Source organism: Toxorhynchites rutilus, chromosome 3, assembly GCF_029784135.1.
Source record: "Toxorhynchites rutilus septentrionalis strain SRP chromosome 3, ASM2978413v1, whole genome shotgun sequence".
Classification (NCBI taxonomy): Eukaryota; Metazoa; Arthropoda; class Insecta; order Diptera; family Culicidae; genus Toxorhynchites; species Toxorhynchites rutilus.
The window spans coordinates 24,744,496-24,769,575 of record NC_073746.1 but is presented as its reverse complement, the minus strand read 5'-3'; the positions used below and the strand labels follow the sequence as shown (position 1 = coordinate 24,769,575).

Sequence of the window (25,080 nt, the reverse complement as noted above, 5' to 3'; positions counted from 1 at the left end):
CCACGAGCATACTTTTCGAATCGAAATAAACACTGATCACAAATACATATACAAGTTCTTTCTAATAATAATATTAGCGTATTGTTCGAATACATCCTTCTTTCGAGTAAGTGTCGCGTTAGGGTAGATGTTACATTCGGGCAGCTGTCGCAGATTGTTGCATTCGGGTAAGTGGAATTCGGGTTAATATCATTCGGGCAACCTTCTGTTGGCATTGAAGTTTGTCGAACACCGCATTGTTGGTGTCTCCCAGTGGCGTTAAAATCGAATAGAATTTTAATTCTTATTATGTCGGGTAGACATTGTTTTTAATTCTCATAGAAGGTAAAAAAATGTAGAAGAGTTTTATTTGGTGTATAATTTATATCAATCCAGAAAAATCATTAAACGAAATATGGAAGGTCGAGAGAACGAGCTTCATTATTTTTAAAGAACCGTTATAACCGGATGCTCATATTATTTCGGCTTTGTATCTATTGAAATATTGAAAATTAGACTCTGTGACTCTAAGTAGTGTAAACATTAGTTGCCTCAAATGTTTTTCTGTGCAATACTCGTGAACGGATCATCCGATCTGTGCTGTTATTATTTCATTATGTTCATCTCTATTCTTTGAATGTGAAAAATTTAAAAATTCTCAAGAAAGTAGGAAAATTTGGGAAAAAAATCCATATGATAGATGAACGAACACACCCTTTTGAAATAATTTGGAACGCGAATTATTTTTTCCGTATTAAAAATGTATTCGTAGTACTACATCTAACAGAAACAGGGGGGGGGCGTAAATTGAAAATCTAATCCCCCCTAAATCCCCCCTTAAAGAGGGAGGAGGAGTACCTAACCACCATAGAACATAGAATCATTGAAACCTCCACATGCCAAATTTCGTTTACTTGATTAATTCTCGAGTAATGCAGAAATTAGTGTTCCATTTGTATGACAGCTTCCCTCAGAGAGGGGAGTGGGGCCACCAAACTACCGTTAAAGTATTTATTGCACCCTGAAACCTCCATATGCCTGATTTGGTTTCATTTTCTTGATTAATTCTCGAGTAATGCAGAAACTTTTGGAAAAAAAAGTACTTTGGTCTGAAGGATCGAAATTTGAGCTTTTCAACAAGAAGCGGCAAGAAAGAGTGTGGCGGAAAGATGATGAAGGATTGCAGGAACGTCGTTTGCGATCTTCATGATCTCCAAAATTTGGTCGATAGTATGCCCAAACGTTTTCAACAGGCCATTCAACCTTCAAGAGGTCAAACTAAATATTGACGATTTTAACTTTTTTTTTATTGTATGATTTGTTATTTCTCGTACTCAGGCTTTTTATACTTGTTTTTTATTTTTCGTTGTATGAGGAATCATTGTTGTGTTATAGGATAACTCGCAAACGCAGAAACCAATATCGACAGATAGAAGAATTATTTCCAACGCGAATGGCACTTAAAATACCCAGACTTGTTTCAAAATAAATCCAATTATCACCGTTTTCCTCGCCAATAAAGTGCATTAACAAATTCCGCGTCGGGGCCCGCTTTTCTATGTACAAGTCATATAAACGATGTCAATTTGAGGTATGACTTCATACCGTTTTTACACTGTACAAGATACTGTCCAGGTCGGTTACGAATGTATTCGGAATATGTTACTAAAGTCTGTTTCAGTTAGAATTTGGTCGCATAAAGTAGGACATTCCTCAGCATAGAACAACGTACAAAACGTGGCAAAATCCTGTTCTGAAGACACTACTCCTTGTAACCTTTTCCATTTATTGTTGCCCCAGAGATGGAAGCCTTTGTCTTCTTTCCACAACTACAGATCCCTTACCAAATCACCAACCTACGGGTAAACTTATCTGCGTAACCAAATTTGATCCCCCCCTTTGCGCTTGGCAATGTAAAGTTTGTTACCGGCTTTTTGTCCGAAATCCGTTTTTACATCGTCCATCAAAATCCTTTGTACTTGGTCAACACTTGCTCGTACAGCTTCCTTGCACGGGTTTTAGTAACCAGGTTTTGTTTCAACGTCCTGTTGGGGTTTTTTGCTGACATGATATGACCGCAAGCCTTCTCGCATACAAATTCGTCGAACTGTACTGTGGATCGCCATGAACTTTTTCGCCAAATCCCACAAGGAGAGCCCAGGATGGTTGTGGACTGCTCGAATCACCTTTGCTCGTAGATTCCGGTCATATGTTCCATTTCTATGCCTGATTGGTTCCGCTCGATCCAACGTAAGGGTCTTCCGCTAACGTTTTAGAAAGGTATTTGCAGTCGATTTTGGAAATTCCAGGAATTTTGCGATCTTTTCTCCTGACCTGACATGAGTGTGCAAATTTGTTTTCCCTCCTTTTCGCGTTCCATCGTCGATAACTTTTGAATGTGTCCTTTAATCTTGATCAAACTTTCACTACTGAATTGACGAATTTACGTTGGATGTACAACCAGATGGCGCAGCGAGTAAAATGAGGATGTTTTGTTTTTTGGTATGAAATTCGTTCAAATTTTCTAGACAAATCAGAATTTATCTTAAAATTTCCGGGTTTCATGTATTCTGTCCACGCTGAAAAGGTTAGAAAATCATCATTTTACTATGTGCTATGTATATTACGAGGAATGGCTTGTTATAAGTATTGTAACTTTAATTTTTTTCAACTAAGTAAACGACGAATAGGGTGTTTTGCACTAAAAATCCTTCTTGTATCGACCCCTACATAATCAATGATATCAGCCAATTTGATATGTTATCGATTTCATCGCAATTATCCATAGTATCAATAATCGGTATGCATTATCAAACTTAAAATTTTCGAAGATTATCTATGAATTTGGTCAAATCGCGTGTTGAGACCATCGTAAATATACATAACTCCAACTTTCTTACCATATACTGACGACACTCAATGGCTGAAATGAATCTTAATTGAAATAAAATGAATAATCACCACCGAATCTTGCTTTTCAATGCGTAAAATAAACAAACACCCTCACTTTTGTGGTTCTGAGTTCTAATGTAGATGTCGCATGAGCTGATTCAGCTTTGCGTAAATTCGTCAATAAACAAACCATCCGGATCAAAACGCTGTCAATAGTTTCTCGAAGTGACAACTAGGGTCGCTGCAGTGAATAAAAATAAGCGACCAAATTCCAACTGGAACATACTTTACAAGGTATTTTAATTTTACTCGGTTTCGCCTTCCCACACCACATCGCAAAGCCCATTTTGCATACAACTCGGACGTCAATTTTCTTGGAATGGGTGCGTTCTTAGATCTCCGGATCGGTTTAGGTTTGACTGTCAGGCCAGCAAACCTTACTGTTTCATCACGTCCCTAATATACTATTAAAATCGTTTGTGAATTTATGAAAGTTCGGCCAAATTTAGAATTCAGATGAGGAGAAATTATTTTCGTCAATTTATCTCTATTTGACCCTCGACCATCCCTCGCTTCAGGCTGTTTACCTTTATCCTTTTAGATTACTTTACCTTTTCTTCTTCACTCATTGAACTTTTTTTTGTAGAAACCATGAATCGAACAAAGAGAAGAAAAACAGATCACAATTGCTTCTGTGAAATAAACTCCACTCGCCCCACAAGCTTAGCCGATTGCATACTTGCGGGAGTTTTCACGAGCCCAAAGCCTTTGGGACGCTCCTCTTCGAAACCAAACAAAACCAACGTAAAACTGTTACGCAATGAACAAACAACAATGTAGTTATCAATTCAAATTCCGTGATATGATTTACAGTTAGTTTCCTTTTCTGGTCGACGCTCGTGTCAACGGAATACATGGGGGGGGGGGGGGGAGAAAACTTTCATCGGATCTCCGGTCGTTTTGGGTGAACAAGAAAAAATGGAAACAAAATCTAAGCGCGGATAGTAAATATATGCGCATGATTAAACACCAAATTTGTTTTCGAGTTTTCAGCCCCGTGACAGGGTTTAGCGTTTTTCTCCGCTATTTTTTTTTAGGTTGATAAATTGATCAACTCAGGATTGATTTGATCAATAAACACCGGTGCTACCGGTATTAATGAGCAATCGGGCGGCATTCACAAAACTAACGTTTGTAGAATGTGTTGTCAGCTCTGGAGAGTGTGCTGCTGCTTCGGATGTTGATTGATTGGTTGGGTGTTTCAAAACGATGCCCAAATGACGCTAAGTGGAACAATGACGACCAGTCGTTTAATGCTAATTAGGTGTTTTTTTTTGTGGAAATTTTCCATAGTAGTTCAAGTGGATATTTGCAGTGCCATTCTTCCTTTCCAAACTGAACAAAGCGGCGGAAAATCGGGTAATGCAATCGTTTTTGTAGGCGTTTTGGGCGGTTAAAGCCAACCCACACGACAAATACCCGAAACGCCGTTACTCCGGCTGGGTGCAACCGCGCGCGGTCCTGCTCAACAAAGCCCCACCAATGACGACAGATGCATGTCATGTTTACCGCTCGGTTTGTCAGGTTGTTGGATAGTTGGGCTAGGTTAGGACACACAGGTGCCCACGCGTAAGTCCTAAGCAAAGATCTAAGCGCGCGGTACCGTAGTTCTGCTGCACGTTCACATCGCACGATCGGTCGGGGGCAGTTCATGGAACTCGAATTATCTGCAGCTCAGGCGTGGGGATCGACTAACCTCGATATTTAAATCGAGGAGGAGCTGTCGCCAGGCTAAGAAATTCAAATGCACATACACACACACACACTTAAACCTGCCGCACCTTTGTCAAACCGAAGGCTTTGTGGCAGTAGGTGAAAAGGCTGCAATAAATCTACATTTATTACGCGTTCACGATTGCGTCGGTTAAGTTTTTTTTTGTTCTTGAACACACCTTTCACCGCTATTTTGGGTGCACCACCGTCAAACTGTCCGTAGCAAACGACAATGGCCTTGGTAATGATATTTGGCTGTTTCAAATTAAAACCAATCTGAACTTGGGCTAATGAAATAGCGATGTTTCTTTATGGATGAGGTAGCGATAAGTCACTTGTGTTCGTTGTTTAACGGCGTTGTTAAATTGGTTTAATCTTTCGATGACATTATTTCAGATAAAATTGCTATAAGTTTACGTTCCCTGATTCTGTTCAATGGGTGGCATGTGAGGCAATGTCAAGTGTCGGTTGACAGCTGCAGTCGGCTGTTCGTGTAGAACAGTGACTTGATGACCTATGTGAACTTGGTAATAAAACAAGACACGTGTGCATCCAAACGAGGCTGAGCTTTTCTAAGATAAAAATCATTTTTTCCATTTATTTATTTGGCCTTTATTATTTTAGTGCCATGAATCTTTTTTTTTATGTTGTATGGAAGTTCAAACTTGATTTAAAATTTCGAGCATTAATTTTCAGGAGATTGATTTTGTTTTGTATATTATGCCGTTTTTTCCTGAAATCTACACACATTCGACCCAATAATGTTACTATTATGAACTTTAGGAAATTGTTAAAATTTTCATTAAAAATGCCAATTGTTTTTTTTTAGAAAAAAAATTCGCTGAATAAATTATTTAAAAAAAAAATTTAAACTTAAAATTCTTTTTTCTATAAAAAGTAAATTTTGAAATTTTTGAAAAAATTATATGAATAGCCTTTACAATTTCCAACAAGTCGTCCATACATCGAAAGATGGGCACTCTTACAACTGATCCTAATTATGTTTAAAGTCAAGATATATGTAGATTCGGGTGCCAATGAAAATGGTCATCTCTAATTTCAAAAAGTTACCTTATAAAAAATGTTCACCGCCTCGAAAAAACACCCTATGCCAAATATTAGCTCAATCGGACTTAAGGGAGAGTGGCGCGAAGCGGTCAAAGTTTAAGTTTTTAGAAAATCGAAAAATCACCCAAGGAGGGAGTAAAGGAAATTGGGGTTTTCGAAAAAAAAAATGTTGATGCCAAATGTCTTACAATTGCATGAAACGTCGAGATCTAGTGTCATCTCGAAATTTTTTTTGTCAAAAATCGACCCTCTGGAGGCGACCCTCTTTTTTCGGAATACGAAACGAAACGTATGGTTTCGGAACTTGCTGCGAAATGTTGATTTTCACGTATTTGCATATATCCTTTACTGAATATAAGTTCATTCGAACTTCATTTCTTAGTGTCATAGACGTAAAAATTTTTTTTTGAAAAACGAAAGATCACCGAAAATCGGGGTTTTTGAAAGAAAAAATTGTTGGTGCCAAATGTCTCAAAATTGCATTGCAAAAATTTTTTTTTTGCCCTTGGTCGTCTTTCCGACTGAAAAGTCGATTAAAAAGAAAATTTTTTTTGAGATAACTGTAAATCTCCATGTGTCATGCAATTTTTATTTTCGTTGTTTTTCGGTTTTTAGAAAACTCTAATTTTAACGTCTGCAACATTAATAAAAAGGGGGTCTCCGTAGCCACATTGGTTGCGTGTTCGCTTAGTAAGCGATCGATCGTGAGTTCAAAACTCAGGGCCCTCATTGACCATCTTTGTCTTGTTACAGAATAACTACGTCCACACAACAATCATCAGTGATGGAGATCGATCCACGGTCGAATTAAGATCGATTCATCCATACAACTCTACTCTGCTCTGCAAGACACATCGGGCTGCTGTTCTATAAATAACTCAACAATGATCAATCAACTGTCTCCGCTGTCCGGTCTAACTGGATAATGGAAGAACAGAACGAAAACTCTCACGCCTATATGGCAACTGTGTAAATGTGTACCATATGCAATGGTATAGAAGGGATGACTCTTCCTTGAATCCGATTGAGCTGATATTTGACATATGGTGTTTTTTCGAGGTGGTAAACATTTTGTGTAGGGTAACTTTTTGAAATTTTAGGGTCGACTTTTTCCCATAAATTCATTGGAAACCTAATGTAGATATATGTAGTGTATTCGACAAAGTTTTAGATCTTATTAAAAGATGAACTTTCGTCGTAAACGTGAACTTTCTATCATTTATAGTTTCTGGAACGAACGTGATGAATTATAGAGGTTTTAAACTTTTCAGTTCATTCGCCTCTAGAGAGTTTCTGGAATAAAAGGCATTTTTGTATGGAGACTCCTGAAAAAATAATATTTTGCTCGTAACGTTTTTGTGTGTAAATTCTCGCGTTTGACATGTTCTTGATATGTTTCTAAATAGTTAAAAGTTAGCAGAATATGTAAATAGCGATAATTTATACATAAAAATGTTACGAGTTAAACATTAATAGTTATTTTTCAAAGAAAAACATGAAAAAGTTGTTGTTCGAAAAACTTTCTCCCTGTACACTGTAGCTTCTTAACACAATAAGGACCGCTCACGAGTTTTCTCGTGTTTCGCATTCTGTCTGTTATGGATGGATCACGGAATAACCCGTGTTTCCTACACTTGATGGTTAAAGCCTTGGTCTGCCAAGAATCTAACAAGGCCTACCGATGGCTCGCCTTCGTCACATCCCACACCGAAAGTAACGATCTCATTTGTGGAATCCAAACATATGAAACGTCCAAGTTTTCCCCAAAACATGCGGTCCCAGGCGTATGTCTTACAGATTTCTTTCCGGTCCTTAATATGTTAAGATTACTACTGGCCTAGGTCATGTGGAGTCAATCAAATTTAGTTTTCAAGTGCATTTTGCTTGAAAATACAATTGTGTCAAATGTTTGTCCTATAAAAGGAGCAAACGTTCCAGTAACTCGGGCTTTGGTTTTTTGCCTTTCTTACCGAACGGAAAAACACGTTGTAATTTGTGTAATTCGTTTTTTTTTATTTGTTTGATTGAAAGAAAAAAGTTCAACTAATATAATTCGAGGGCTCACAATAATAAAAACCTTACATTTGGTGAGAAGTAAAATTGAATTATAATTAAGTTTAGAGAAGTAGAAGTATAACGGTCAGAAATACTGAAATTTCGATATATACCAAAATGTCAGTTGGGCTGGATTGTTATAAGAAAAATAACACTTTTTCCCCTCCTGTTTATTGGATCTTTTTTGACATTTCTATAAAAAAAACAAATTAAATTGTTTAGAAAATTAGATAGTTTCGATGCTATTTGAATTCCAAAAAAATATATTTTATAGTGCGCTGAAAAAATGAGGATAAAATCATTTCTCCGTAACATTTCTCACCATCCGATAAGTTTGTGTTATAAAAACAATTTCTAAACAATCAGAAGTAGGTAAGTATATTTTACATCTGCTATGATATATAGCAAGAACCGCAACTGAGCTATGAGTTTAAAGATTAAATATTGAGTGGAAAAGTGGAAAATAAGGTCATTACTTAACATGTGGTAGTGATAACGATGTTCTCATGTTTATGGCAAACGTTCTTGAACATTTGAACTCAACCATCGTCTTCGCACTTTCTCTGCATCTAGCCAAAACAGAAACGTGGTTAGTTAAAACCAGTGCTCTTACCAATCCGGACACGCTTGATGAACTACTGCTTCAATTCTGATTATTTGCAACTTCTTACTTTGTGTGTGCGCTCTTCCGTGTTTCCTGTGTAATAAAATTATAAAAAATATTGTTATTTATGTTTCTCTTGTTTTCGTTTCTCCACAGGAGCAATTCCAAGGCATCATACCTGCCGCGTCAGCCGCGGGACAAACTCCACTCTGATCCGGACCACGGCAGCTACAAGCTTACGCTAACTTCCAACGAGGATAGCATCAACCACAATGACGTGTTTTCGGAAGACATCATCACCTCGCCCAAGTGCAATCTGCCGGATGTGCTGCCTCCTGGGGTTAAATACTCGCTATACTCCAACAACAACAACAACAACAACAACAACAACAACAACAATAATAACAACAACAACAGCAACAACACTAATGGAAAACCAATCGGCAAACCGTCGAAAACGATACCCCACTCCGCGCCAATCATTTCAGCCAACAGTCTGAAATCGATGTTCAACTTTGCGCCCCAGCAGCCGCAACAAAATCAGGTTACTCCACCGAGTGCCTCCTCGCCAGTGACCCCACCGCCGGCATACACTGCATCCTCCAAACAGCCCATATCGCAGCCAGGAAGTCCAACGAATCAAGCAATCAGCCCCAAGTACACTTCCCAGTCTACGTTCGATCTGAAGAAGACGCAAATTCTCGACTCGAAATATTTAACTCAAAGCCCGCCCCAAATCGGCCTGCCGCAACCAATACCAGCAAATGCCCAACAGCAGCAGTCGAATGGAGCGATCAGTAATGCCAATTATCTTAATCATCAGCAGCAGCAACAACAGCACAGCACCAACAACAATATCTGCAATCAGCAAACTGTAAATAATTGTAATGAAATTTCCGAAAAATCCGATTTCTTTGAGCCAAGCAATAACAGCACAAGTACAAGCACCGTTGAGCCGGTGGAACCAAACCACAACAATAAAAACAACAGTGGCGCGAGTAGCACTCACACGACCACCATCGGAAACGCTCACTCGCCGCCGCCGCCACCGACGCCTCTGTCAGCACACGACGGGTTTTCGCCCAAAGAGGAAGAAGATTCGATCAGTAGCTGCAATACCACAATCTGTGCGGAAGCAGAGCAACCTGTGCAAACCACGTGCAATAGCAAAGTGATCGCTGCCGTCGCCACCGAAGAACCGATTGCTCCTTCCGTCGCGCTAGAACGTGTAACCAAGGAGATTAGTCTGGAACCGGTATCGGATATCGGCACCAGCAGCGAAATAAAACCGATCCCCACAAAGGTAGTGCAGCGGACGGAAATCGTGCTCCGAGTGGCGGCTCCCACAACGGAAGCCTCCTCCCAAACGGATGACAATTTGGTGGTGGTAGTCGGTGACAGCAGCAGCCCGCGCAGTCCCGGACCAACAACATCTCGGCCACCTTCCTCGCCCAGTCTTTCGATTGGCATCGCGGAACTAGTGATAGATCACAATCCGGCGACGACCGGCGGCGTATCTGGAGTTGCCATCAGCAGGCATACCGTCGCCACCTCGACCTCATCGTCTCCGCCGAGCACCCCGACTGGCGGAAACAAAACGTTCAGCAGCAAGATCTGCGCCGTAGCTCCCCGGAAGGTGCACCCGGAGGAAATCGACTGTGATAAACTATCGCACGATCTGATCAGCCAGCTGTCGCCCTCGGATAAGCTGCACACCATACTGGGTAAGAATGTGATATTGTTTGTTTTTTTTTTTGGTTTCTCTAAACTCGGATGATATGCAAAAATTTGTTTTTGTGTTAGGCATTAAGTGTAAAATGAGTGTTTGCAAAAACTCTTCAGAGGTTCCCGAATTTTGCACTATCATTTGCTATTAACGCATTAGTTGGTGACCTTCACTATTTTCGTTTCTTTTTTTTTTTGTTCTTTGCTAGAGATTGTGTTGAATGTGTTCTTCACAAAGATAGTTTACAGTGACAACTATTGTGAGTTGGGCAAAAATTCTAATGAAAAAGATTTTCTTACTTTCATTACCTTTTTTTTTGGTTCTCCAAATATAGCTTGGATTTGCTATTTTGTCCTCTGATAAAAAACAAAGGTTTTAGTACTAAATGGTAAAAGTCAGAAATTTATTATCACAAGTACCATCTCCTTAATTTATTGAATTTTTCAATAGAAAACTATTACCTAGTTCACAAATCTTTCATGTGATATCGTGCTGGTTTCATGAAAGGGCAGATTTTGATTTTCAAATTGTGATCATACAACAAATTTTTATACAGAAAAAAACATACAATTGAGATGATTGAGCTTTCAGGAGCTTTTTTTGTTTTTTGTTATGAATGTTTACATTCTAACATAATCGGGTAACTGCTTTCGAGTTTTTCATAACGTTTTTTTGTAGACTTTGTAGAACTAGAGATGGATTTTAGTACAGATTTATCACAATGTTAGTACCAACATGAGTTCTTCATACAATATCAGATATGTAGAATTTTGTTTGAAACCGAAATAGTTCTAACACTGTACTAAAATCTGGAACAAATTAAGTTGCATCAAGTTATTTGAATGAATTGAGTTAATTGAGCCTACAGTAAGTAGCTCTCTTTTTGTTTTTTTTGTTACGATTGTTTACAACCTAAAGTAATCAGGTAATTACTTTAGAGTTCTAATAATTTTTATGATTGAATTCTCTGTCTATATTCATATTCATTGAAAATGATTCTGGTACTAAAATTAAACAAAAATTGAAAAAAAAAATGTACAAAACACAAAAACAAAAAAAAAATTAACTCAGAAATAAAATACAAACGGATCTACAAACATACGAATGTTATCATCCTAATATTTGACCCTTCTCGATATATGAACAAATCCATATCTATATTTTCCTTTCTAATACGATCAAATGGTGCAAAGGCGTATCCAAAATTAGTGATCTTTTCCTCAAAAATACATAACTCGGCTGATCGAAATGTGGTCTTCGACAAAGTTTGAGAAAAATAGCTTCACGAAAATGGAAATAAATTTTTAGATGAAAAATATTAGAAATTTCATTCAAATTTTCAGTTAATTATTATAGCAGTACATCTTATTATTTTCATAGATGAACACTTATCCAATTCACTAACCCTACCAACCCGGGACTAACTCTTCTCGATAAATAGTTTTATATTTAAAATACTACTCGTTCGATTCTGGCGGTCAAATAGAGCAATTTGACTGAGTTAATTGAGCTTAAAACAACTTTCCATTTTTTGTGGTGAATGTTATGATGAAATACCTCAACCTTCCAGAAAAAATATAAAAAGATATAGCACCCTCTATTTTCAACCGAGAAAACTATGAAAAACTAGCTCAATCAATAATTACAAGAACGAGAATCCAAATTTTTCGCAAAAGTAATATTTTTTCAAAGAGTAAGCTTCGATTTGATATGTCGATCATCTAAATCGGTTCAGTAGTTCAAAAGTTATTAATTTTAATTAATAATTAATGTAATTAATTTTTAGATGAAAAATATTAGAAATTTCATTCAAATTTTCAGTTAATTATTATAGCAGTACATCTTATTATTTTCATAGATGAACACTTATCCAATTCACTAACCCTACCAACCCGGGACTAACTCTTCTCGATAAATAGTTTTATATTTAAAATACTACTCGTTCGATTCTGGCGGTCAAATAGAGCAATTTGACTGAGTTAATTGAGCTTAAAACAACTTTCCATTTTTTGTGGTGAATGTTATGATGAAATACCTCAACCTTCCAGAAAAAATATAAAAAGATATAGCACCCTCTATTTTCAACCGAGAAAACTATGAAAAACTAGCTCAATCAATAATTACAAGAACGAGAATCCAAATTTTTCGCAAAAGTAATATTTTTTCAAAGAGTAAGCTTCGATTTGATATGTCGATCATCTAAATCGGTTCAGTAGTTCAAAAGTTATTAATTTTAATTAATAATTAATGTAATTAATTTTTAGATGAAAAATATTAGAAATTTCATTCAAATTTTCAGTTAATTATTATAGCAGTACATCTTATTATTTTCATAGATGAACACTTATCCAATTCACTAACCCTACCAACCCGGGACTAACTCTTCTCGATAAATAGTTTTATATTTAAAATACTACTCGTTCGATTCTGGCGGTCAAATAGAGCAATTTGACTGAGTTAATTGAGCTTAAAACAACTTTCCATTTTTTGTGGTGAATGTTATGATGAAATACCTCAACCTTCCAGAAAAAATATAAAAAGATATAGCACCCTCTATTTTCAACCGAGAAAACTATGAAAAACTAGCTCAATCAATAATTACAAGAACGAGAATCCAAATTTTTCGCAAAAGTAATATTTTTTCAAAGAGTAAGCTTCGATTTGATATGTCGATCATCTAAATCGGTTCAGTAGTTCAAAAGTTATTAATTTTCAAAAAAAGTCACTTTTGGAAAAAAAAAAAAAAGTGGAAAAATTTGATTTTTCGGACCACCCAAAAATGGAAAAGGGGACCCTAATAGAAAAATTAAAAAAATACGGGTCTAATGTTTTGCGATAATTGAACTTTCGACGAAAATCTGAGAACCATTATATCGGTTTGGCATGAAATGACTGTATATATAGAATCCATTCTTCGTACTGAACTTACAAAACTATTTCAATTTAAAAAAAGAACACACTGGTTAGTATGTACATGTATTCAAATTTCGAGTGATTTTTTATAACAGTATAATCAAAATTAGATCCCGTTCATTTTCAAACATTATATTCCAATTTCATATTGTTTTAGTTTTGGATATTGATTTTTTTTTAATTCATTAAAGAATGAAATATCTCTAAAACAGATTCAACACTTTTTGTACAAGGTTTCGATTCTATTCTTCTCATTGGTACAAGCTCCAGAATATTAATAACGGTTAATATGAAGTATTATGTATTAATTTAATTACAACACTCTTTTATTCATCAGAATCAGTTTCTCAAATCCGTATACAGAAAAAAGGGTGATGATGATAATCAAAATTTTGCATTTTCACTAATCTTAATGCGATTAAAATTTCTCCTTCTCCTTCATCTGTTCTTCTCCTATTCTCCTTCTTCATTTCTTTTCTTACTTCTTCTGTTCTTTTTCATATTTTTTTGTTTTCCCTCTCCTTCTCCTGTTCTTCCTCTCTTACTCCCTCTTCTCTTTCTACTTTGTGAACGCTATTGCGGCGGTCTTTTCACAGTTGACACACACTCGGTCACAGACGATTACATGTTGTTCCACCAGCACCATTGATCTACATTTCTCAACCACTTCAATCTACCTTTGGCAACGCATACAACAATGTTTACGAGTGAATCAACAATACAGAAGCACTCTCCACCAGACAATACGGATATCGACGCGGTACTTACACCGAACAAAATAGCACAACTGTGTTAGGGGTGAATGAACAGCAAATTTTAAAGCCTTAAAATTTTGCTTTTTCACTAATCTTAATTCGATTAAACTTTCTCCTTCTCTTCCATCTGTTCTTCTCCTAATCTTCTTCAGTTTTCCGTCTCCTTCTTCTTTTCTTTTCTTACTTCTTCTGTTCTCTTTCATATTTTTTTTGTTTTCCTTCTCCTTCTCCTGTTCTTCCTCTCTTACTCCCTCTTCTCTTTATACTTTGTGAACGCTATTGCGGCGGTCTTTTCACAGTTGACACACACTCGGTCACAGACGATTACATGTTGTTCCACCAGCACCATTGATCTATATTTCTCAACCACTTCAATCTACCTTTGGCAACGCATAAAACAGTCTCCAACAGACAATATGGATTTCAACGTGGTACGTCCACCCAACAATATTGCCCCACTGTTTGGGTTGGACCGATATTAGAGCGGATGCTCTGGTCAAATGGCGCACGGTTTTTCGGTGAAAACGTACCTCTGGAAGTTTGAATTAAAGAGTCCGCAGCGAAGACTCTTGTTGGAAGAAAAAATACGGGAAAGAATTGATAGATTACCACGTTCAGAATCGACAGATGCTTATGATAGTGCTTTGAATTTTAGAGGCTTTAGACTTTCTCAGTTCTCAGAATTGAGAAAACAATTTAGGAAAATGTCGTATTTCGCTCAGGCGCTGACCGAAAAATTAAAGTCAGTTGGCCACTGCCGAAGATACTGCCGGTGCTGGGGTTGTTGCTGTTGATATTGATGCTTTGCAGATGTTGGATTTGATCACTCTGATTATCTTCTGGTATTTCTTTCTTTGGAGAATTGGAAAATCACTAAACGCTTCACTGATTGGCAGATAAATCACATAGGGGTGGGGCTTACGATGTGATGTTCCGTTTTATCTCTTGTGTTCCATTATTTATATCGAGCTAAACTGTTGAGTGATTGCTACTGATGAAATATTTTACTGGAAATGAGACTGTATCGTTTAGAAATATGGTGTTCGATACAGGTATTATGTATTTAATTGACGAAAGTTGAAAGTAAATTGAAAAAGTTTATTCTTTTTCCATCATTCAACAAAATATGTATGAAAAAAGATCGATTCTATTGCGATCATCTCCGATATCAGTGAAACTCTGCACATGTAAATGTAAAGGTCTTGTAAGTTTATTAAAATTGATTCCACGTAAAATTATGTAATCGTTTTGTTTAGTAAAATTATATCAACTCAAAGTACTAATACAAGTGCCAAAATAATTTTCATGAATTTAAACTATTACAGAATATGTAAATAATCAACCGATTAGGTTGAAATGTTCAAGTTCATGTCTGATTAAATCAAAAATCATGTTTAAGTCAGAGTAAATCGAAAAGCAATTAAGTTGTAGTTGGCTAAGTAGAAAAACGAATCTATAATTGTGAACAAAATCAATGTTGATACTAAACTTACTAAAAAAATAAATTTGTTTTCCTTGATTCAAATATAAGTTTAGTATAATAATAAGTTTAATATCAAAATTGATTTTACACACAATTATAAAATCGTTTTTCTACTAAGTTAACTTCAACTTAATTGCTTTGTGATTTATTCAGACTTCAGTACAGTTTAAGCTCAATTTTAGTACCAACATAAATTTACATGCAATTTAACAATTCTATTCATTCTATGGCTGATCTTTTTAGAGTTATATTTTTCATAAATTTATTCACTTTTCCAAGGAAAAGTAATTCCGACCAGTACGACACCCATGCCCAAATTTAATACGATCACAAAGGGTTAAAGTAGAATCAACTTTCATGGTGACATTATAGTGAATATATCTGTAATCGAATCAAATAATAGCAAAACAAAAAAACTCAACAATTCATCCACTGCCGATATGCTTTTCTTATTTGGTGATTTCGCAAAATTTTATCGATGGTGAAAACTTTAACCCGCATAAAAATACGAGAAAACAAACATGTTCAGGGATCAAATTTTTAAGCTGCCTGAAATATGGCGATAGATGGCCAGAGATTGTAGAACAAAATAATAAAATTGTAGAATGCAGAGGAAACTTGAATATATGCAAGTCTGCCTGTAAAAATAATGCTTTTGTTTTGCCAACAATCAGCACGAACTTTCCGGACGACTCAATATATGGTCCTGATTTCTTCCTGATTTTTATTTTTATTCTTATTGATTTTCGAAAATTATAGTTGGCAACTTTGGGTGCAAGACTGTGACTTGATGATGATGATGATGATATTGTCTAGAATTATGAAGCCACAAACATCTTCTGTATACTCGTCTCTTACCTTGAAAAAAAACAATTTGGAAAACTTAGCCTAAACTGTCATCTCTCAGTCTTGAGAAAGACCATTTGGACGTCCTCGCCGGGAATCGTGAATGATTTGTGATTTGAAATCCAAAAAAACCATAGCCTAAGGAATTCTGACGTTTAGAATATCAAACAAATCTTAGATAATTTCCGATTGGATTGGTATGTAGATCATAAAACGTTGCCTGTTTTCTGATTTGGTGCTCTTACCGAATGATGTAGTCCTACGTCAAAACTATTTTTCTTGTTGAAGTTCAGTTAGTATAAAAAAATAGAACAAATCAGCAAAACGTTCCGATTGAACGGATCTCAAATGCCGGGATTTTCGCTTCTTCTAGTTGTTTGGGTCTTCTTCAGGTTTCCCTTACTGATGACCAAGCATTTTTCGATTGGGCATGTTGGGAGGACGCTAGTTCTTGACGGCATGCTTCTTCAGGCTAGGCATCATAAGTTTTTCAAACAATCCATTACGTAAATTTTTCTGATTGAGGGACCTGTTTCCAATAAAATACTGCTTCTCGAGTCGAGTTTTTCCTTGAGTCAAGTTTAAGTCGACTAAAATTTGGTCGTAAAACCCTTTATAACGATAGTATGATACTATGATATTATGATGGAAAAAATGCACAAAGTAAGATAAACTTTGAATCGAAATTATTTTACAGGTTACAAAATGAGTCACAAAATTCCTATAGGCGGTTTTATTTTCCTGAAAATTATTCTTTTATTTTCGACTGCCGTTCACCGTCGTTCAAGAGCACAACGAGCCTTGATTGCATCTCACCATATGTGTGGGGTAAAACAAAATCGCTTTTAATATATATCGAGCACCGGAACGATTCTTTTTCCAAAACCGGAAGCCTAAAACCTTCATGTTCCATCAATGAAATTGATTAATTACTAGTCTCGAGTATAGAAAAAAAAACCATGGTAAGCATATGCCGAAAGCATTGCTTCAACTGTGAGTGAGTTCTGCCTTTTTTAATTTATCCTTTCCACGAGCCGACAACACAACGATGTTATGATTTCGTAGTTTACGTCTATTCGCTTTTTTCTTTGTCCAACAGCTCCCAAAACCTTCAAATCGTCCTCAGATTATGTTTCCGATCTGTTCAACATTCAAATAGCACCCCGACCAATGAAGAAGGATGCATCGACCGCAACCCCGGAGGCAAGCCCCCAAAAAAGGTTAGTTTTGCCCCCGTTGATAAATATTTCCGTCGTTATACTTATATTTTGGTGTTTCACATTTGTAGCCCGCTCGACATTCTGACGACCAGTTCCACCTACTTCCAAGTTTCCGAGCCGAAGGCGAAGCTGATGACTCGCTACAGCCGCGAAATGACGCTGATTAACGGCGATTGCTGTGATCTGACCAAGAAGAAGGTAAGTGTGGATCAGGCCGGATGATGGTCCGGTAAATCCGATCAGGGGTGGTACTTGGGGATTATCATATTGCCAAACAGTCAGACTTTGTTGCAATTTTCTCACGAATCATCTGCCTGGAAAGCGTTGGTTAACCGCACAGACAGCAGCGGACATACACAAAGAGCCCGAACGATTCATGAGGCAACCTTTGAAAATTTCACTTATGGGGATGGACAATCAACAATTACAAATCCGCCGCAAAAAAAATAGACTGCTTACGAAAAACGAGAAAGTAGGAAATGATGAATTTAGCGTTTAATCGGTAAAATTGCACGCACTGCAATCCTCTTCTGCGTGATGGGTTCCCACGAAGCTTTTCGAGCCGATATGTATTCCAAACGACATCTGCAACATTAGCTGCTAGGAAACAGCCAACATACAAGCTATTTTGACGTAGGACTACGTCTAACCGGAAGATATAGGGGGTGAAATGGAAATCTAGGCACTGAACAAGTAGGAAAAAATGCAAGATTTGGAACGCTTATAACTCGAGCATTTCTCAATAGATCGCAAAGGTTTTTACATCAATTGATAGGAAATATATCTACGCATCTATCATAATGAATAACATTTCATTTTTCTTGAGATAAATAATTGAATAATTGTGGAATATCAAGCATTGTCCAAATACACTATGTGCCCATTTTTGATTGGTCCATTTTGTGCTCCTCAAATCGTACCGATCAAAACGGGCAACCAGAGCAGCAGCGAAATAGAATGAAGCACGATTGGAAAGGAAAAAGAAAAAAATGAGGGAAACATTGGTCGCAGTCTCACACATGCGTAATTCTCGAGCCAGCCAGTCAGCTTAAAAATCCCCTCTCCGCTGCCGTAACGATCATTCTCATCCGAACCGTACACCACATCGTTTCGCATCACCTCACATCAACAAACCAACACAAGCAGCCATGGTTGGATATGGCAAAGGAGGAAAAGAGAAGGGAAAGGCAAAATCTCGCTCGAACCGTGGTGGTCTGCAATTTCCCGTAGGTGTATCCGCCAATTGCACCGGAAAAGGTAGCTAGGTCGAGCGCGTTAGTACCTGTGTACCAGTCCACCTAGCCGGCGTTATATAGTTTCGGCCGCCGGAGTGATCGAGTTAGCTGGCAAAGCTGCTCGCGACGATAAGAAAACCTGCGTTCGGAACATAACACATTCGGTTCGGCGGACATCAAGACAACAGGCAGTTGCAGCGAATGGCGAGTGGCAAACGCAATCGCAAAACGGCATCAGGTAGCAGAAGAAAAAAGTTTGTTCTTTATACAAACTGCTTTGGTGGCAAATCCAGAACAAGGCGGCATCGAAGGCGTTCGAAATGGTTTTTTTCAAAACCACGAGTACTAAGTTTTCTAAATTGGAACCATTCCATAAAACAAGGCGCTTTTCAGGGCCATTAAACCTTCCAAAAAAGAGTTTAGGAAATAAAGTTCAATGCTTTCTAAAACATTATCCAAAATAATAATAAAACACAAATTGATGTTTTCATAATTTGTTTGCCAGGATTTGATGAGTATGTGAATTTGGCAGTTGTTCTGAGCTTATTGATAGTTGGGGACTTTCCTGATTATTCAATTTTCACCAATTCTTAAATTGTTTCCAGATTGAAAGTAGAGTAATCTACAATTAGTTCGACATTTAGCTAATTGGACGGACATGTAATGTGACTTATTTAGTTGGACATTTTTGTAAACATAGAGATCCAAATTATGATCCCACATTGAAAGTCGACACTGTACCACTGTCATCGCAAATGTTCAATTACAGGTTAAAATTACCTCCAATCCGACACTGAGTAGTGGTAATGCGACGTGTCATTGAATGTAATATACTGTAAAATATGTCACAAGCTGGATGGGAAGAAATTTTCCAACTGTGAAAGCTGTGGCGAGTGACAACAAATCGCTAAACAGGAAGGTTTAGTCGAATAAGATGGGAATATCGAGTGATAACAAAAACACAACACCAAAGGTTCTTTTCAGAACCATTAACATATTCATAAAGAGTAAACAGTAAACTAATCCATTTTTCAGGTAGATAGGTAGGTATTCACGTAGGTGAAGAAAATAAAACAATATATTTAAAATATATATTTAACAAAAGCTGTCCCCTTTGCATAGTCCTACGTCACTCCGGTTATGTCCCCGACATTACCCACCCGTCTTTTATAATTGTATTTTACCACGCGCCGCCCCAATCACGTACAACCCGTATGACGACAACAGCAGTGCAAATAAAGCACCAGAGTAGAAGACCCACGTCTCAGTGTGTCACGTGAAGAATTTTATTTGAACAACTTTTTCTCCGCACGACAACCGGAAAGCGAAATCAAGAGCGCAACGGTGACGATTTTATTCAATTCGCCATCTCTGACTCGAATCGGTATTTGGAAAAGTTTCTTCAATGAAGATGGTCCGCGACTCGCGCTCTCATGTGTTGTTGATCTTCCGCAAACATTCGACTCGAGAAGCGCGATTATCGCGCGGAGTAGAGCACCCTTCAGCCGTCTGACCACCACAACCATGGCGGCGCAAACTCTGCGCTTCCGCTTCGGTTGATCGGAGAGCGAATCGCACCAGCAGTGGCAGTTCCCAGCTGACCATCGACACGTGAAGAAGACCGTCGCAGACAGAGTGTGTGAGTGTGCGCACGGTGTGGGAGTGAAAGTGGTTTGTTTTGATCGAACCCCGGACGATGATCAATCGCGACCCGCCGACAATAGTGTTGTGAATCAGAGGGCAGTATCAATCAACAAGCAGCGCGGCGACCCGACGCTAGTCAAATGAAAGGAATTTTCCGCCGAGATCAACTGGTAAATTGGCTTTCAGTTCGATAGGGATTGATAGGAGAAGAATGAATACATAATTATGCAACACATAGCAAGCACCCACTACTTCGGGAGGGTGACACAAAAGGCAACCGATGGGAGAAATCCGGACGTGTGAAGATAGGCGAATATCAATTACGAAAGCAAACGACACGAACCGTTGTCGTCGACCTGTGGGGAATTTTGAAATTGAAATGTATCAGAGTTTATATGCTGCGCTTGTTGTGCAATCGAACTAAGCGTGGTGACAACATGAATGAACACGAGTGAGAGCTTTTAATTTTGGTGATAATTTACATATGCCATTATAGAACGAAGTGATAATAAGCTTAGCAGAATTTTTTATTCATCGTCGCCTTTGGTCGATCCCAAGAAACAGTTTATCATTTGGAAAAATCGAATGACAGATCACGAAACAAATTTTGTTCTAATTCAGAGTAATTATATATCAGTGTACGATCTCGGATCGATTTTCCGAAGATCGATCTTTTCCATTCCGATTTCCGATTTTTTGGATCGATCTTTTTGACTCGAAAAAATCGAGAAAATCGATATTCGATTTTTCCGATCTTAGAAAAACTTTTTGTAAATCTGTTTTCAAGTATACATCGATTTTATTCACACCTATGACCATCTAACAAATTTTTTAAACATAATGTCAACATTTGAATCGCTTCTTCTACGATTTAATGCTGTACAAATGCCGACCGAGACAGCACTAGCGGCAGCAACTGAGGGGATTTACTGTCACCAGTGGCTCATAGCATCACTGAACTAGATGTTGACTTCAATTCCAGGTGAAAGGTTATTTTTAAGAACTGGCGCCAAAATCAAGAATCGGTTTCGTCTGAATGACAAACGTATGGCACGACTCGCTTTTAAAGAATCGTTGTCAGCTGAGTTATGGACAAATTGCTCTTGATGATGATTGAATAGAAATATGAAATTTGTATTCCATGTCTAAAGAAAACACGACACTCCTATAGAATCAGTAGATAAATTGGAAAAAAAAAATCTTTTGATTTTTCAAAGATTGATTCGATAAAGATCGATTCTTTCGTACCGATTTAATCAGTGCATCGAACCCTACGCCGTTTGGAGAATCGATTCGACAAGATCGATCTTTTTGTACAGATCGTCCAATCCTAAATCAGTGATCTACTGATCAATCGAATCTACGAAGGCTGAATGATAAATATCTAGTCTAGAGTAGTACTCTTATGCAGATTATGACATTGTATAAGTCATCTTTTGAAGAACCATCTTCTAAAGGTTCTCTTTTCAAATTGGTTAAGTGAGTAGTCTTCTGTAAAGGTACATATTTCGGACATTTTTTCAAACAATAAAACAAAGACAATTTTTACTATATGTTATATCATTATTTGTTTGATTATCTTCTAACGAAAAAAACAAAAATTGAACGGAAAATATACTCATAATTAGAATAGTTACAAGCTGATGAAGTTAGGGGGTTTTAAAAAAAAGTCGTATCATGGTCTACACGATTCCCGTATACGAAAATCGAACAGATTCTGAATAACTGAAAATACCGCTATCGCATGAATTCGGATAGGTCAAAAACATGTTTTTGACTAAATGACGGCCTTTGATATAATAGTAAAATTTTAAAAAATGATTTTTATTGGTTTATTCGATGGAGAAATGTATACAGATTGTATTCACGTAAATTGGACAGAAAACCGATTCAGTAGAATTTGAAATATCGTGTACGCCAGTTTAAAAAACAAACAGAAAAACGCGTTTGAATTGCGTTAGTTAACATATGGACGTATTAGATTAGATAGCGCACCATTAAAATGGCTATAACACGATAAATAATGGGATTTTTGGAAAGAGGAAATTCTTGAAGGCTTAAACTACAGAAATATGAAGAATTTTATTTTTTATTTTTTGACGTAGAACTACGTCTTTCATCAAGGGTGCAGAAAACAGGTCACGTTTTTATGAAATAAAGTTAACGTTAATAACTATTTTTGCCGCGAATTGATTTTGGCGATTTACATACCAAATGAATCAGAAATTCCCTAGGATTTGTTTGATATGCTATAAATTACAATCCCATAGTCTGTATATAGTTTAAATTGATGAAAATTGGAAGCATTCCATTTCTTCATACATTGGTTCTGTCCATTTGTGTGCTTTCCCGAACAGAGCTGGTCATAACGAGCAATTCATCGACGAGCAACGAAGTGGAGATCGTAAGATGAAAAGTCTCCGTGAACAAAGGAAAAGAAGAAGAACGATGCCGATCTTTTTAGCCAAATCACGGCTTGAGACGTTTGGATTTGCTTTAATCATCCGCTTCACCTTTCCCTCCGGCTTTTTATTCTCCGGTCCCGGTTTTCTTCCAGCTCCTTTGCCGTGGTCCAACGTCAACCGCTCCTGGAACCGCTTCAACCCTCTGGAGACGGTTGAATGGTGAATGTTCAACATTTTTCCCAACTGCCGATGCGACAGGTCAGGAAATCCCAGGTGTTTGGAAAGAATTTGTTCTCTCGACTCGCGTTGGTTGACCTCCATTTTCGTTGAATCGAAAAACATGACTTCGAGTTTGACAGCATGTAGACAATACACATCAATGAGAAAGTGTGCAAAATTTGATTGATGTTTACCCAATGGTAAAAAAGTTATGCCCTGTTGAATGTGTCGCAATAATTTCGTGTTCACCCTTTAATTTAGAATGGCAAAATTAACAGAAATGGCTTCTGTTGAGAAGAGCGCAAAACGGAGATAAGAAATCGAAATTTGACGCTTTATTCAACATACTTAAAGTTATCCAAATAAAGTCAAATATGCGCCGTTTTGTTCGCCATTTGTTGCCACTTGTTGCCATTTAGAAGGCAACTTCATTATCCCCCCCTTATATAATCCCCCCTCCTTATTTGCAAAAAAACTCAGACAGCCAGTTTTCGCAAGCCTCTTTTGAGGCCAACTTAATATCACCAAGAGCGTTTTGCATGGACCGGAGGAGATGATAATCACTTGGAGCCAGGTCCGTACTATACGGTGGGTGCAATAGGACTTCCCATCCGAGCTCCCGTAGCTTCTGGCGGGTCATCAAAGATGTGTGAGGCCGAGCGTTGTCCTGGTGGAAAACAACACCATCCCTATTGATCATTTCTGGCCGCTTCTGGTCAATCGCCTGCTTCAAACGGTCAAGCTGCTCACAGTAGCGAACCGAGTTGAGGGTCTGGCCATAGTTGAGCTGCTCATAGTGGATGATTCCCTTCCAATTCCACGAAACACATAGCAAAACCTTCCTGGCCGTCAATCCGGGCTTGGCGATGGTGTGGGTTGGCTCAACGCGCTTCGACCACGACTTTTCAGCTTTTTTTGGAATCCAATTTTCTGCAAATGGTTTTAAACGGTTTTATGGTCTATACCCAGTTCCTGGCCAATCGAGCGAGTGCTCTACTTGGATGATTTCAACGATTTTATCGGTTTCCACGACGATTCGCCTACCAGTACGGGGTGTATCTTCGACAGCCACTACACCAGAACGAAATTGATCAAACCAACGCTGTGCGGTGCGAATCGTCACAGTATCGGGTACATAAACTACACGATTTTTTTCGGTCGCCTTCGCTGCAGTTCTACCTGGCAGGTAGTAAAAACGTAAAATATGGCGAATTTCTTGCTTGGTGTTCCCCATCTTTGACGCGCTATAACTTGAGACTGAACAGGACAATCACAACACTGTCAGAACGACACTTGTAGCACAGATTGTCGTCTTTAAATAGCCGTATAGTATGACCCGATGCGATAAGTACAACACAAGATATATTTAAGTGTTGCCATATGTTGACAATATACGACATTTCTTTTTCCCCAACCCAATATAAACAAGAAGGGGAGATAGCGGGAGGGAAATATTTACGCTAGGGTATTAGTAATGAATCTCTGCTGAGGCAAATATTCAGCCTTTTTCCAAGCAATTAACATTGTTTGTTTTCTGTCATCAATGCTTTGAACTGACACTATGGTGAAGCAGGTGTTAATGTTGTGCACCAAAAAATGATTTGGGGAATACCAAGTTATTCAATAAAGCTGTATTAAGTTATTAATTTATTTGGACTCGCGTGCCAGTCGCAAAACTGCTTTCAACTAGGATTGCCTTTTGCGCTAATCTTGATCATAATGAAGCAGTGCTATTCTATTCGAGGTTGTTGAGATTATAGATTATAGATTGAGATATCTGCAGCTATAAACAAGCGACTTGAATTAAACTACAGCGTAGTTCTACGTCAACATTGCGGTCGTGTCTTCAAGACAACCTCCTATATTTTTTTCAAATTTCTAGCCTAGTGTACTGTCTTAACACTCAATACATTAGTATTCGAAAAGCAGCCGACTGTGTCGTACAAGTTTAAGTTTTTTGTGACAACAGAAAAAGAAAAGATTCTGCCACGACTTTTCGTATTCGCCAAAGCTCGCCCCTAAAGGAATTCTTAAACTTGAAAAGATTCCTTCGAAGAGAGAATGCCGATTATCTCATTAATTACTCAACCAAAAATTGAGATATCAGGAAATTGGAAAACATGGTCTCCAAAGTATTATTTTTCAATATATACGATTTAATCTGAGACAATGTGAAACGTGCGTTCACAAAGTTTCAAGACTGATCTCAGAACATAGAGAAAATACTTAACACGCTTGTGCGGCCAAAGCTATGAAGAGCTAC

The 25,080-nt window shown here is 37.7% G+C and overlaps 1 protein-coding gene across 4 annotated transcripts in view; it reads left to right on the top strand.

Moving 5' to 3' along the window:
• Positions 1-25,080, top strand: part of LOC129780161 (protein Shroom) — a 639,098-nt gene that overhangs the window by 605,316 nt on the left and 8,702 nt on the right. For all 4 annotated transcript variants that reach the window (XM_055788143.1, XM_055788142.1, XM_055788141.1 and 1 more), the window contains 3 exons: positions 8,528-10,095; positions 17,194-17,314; positions 17,383-17,512. In XM_055788143.1, coding sequence (XP_055644118.1) covers positions 8,528-10,095; positions 17,194-17,314; positions 17,383-17,512 — 1,819 coding nt within the window. The remainder of the gene's footprint in view (positions 1-8,527; positions 10,096-17,193; positions 17,315-17,382; positions 17,513-25,080) is intronic.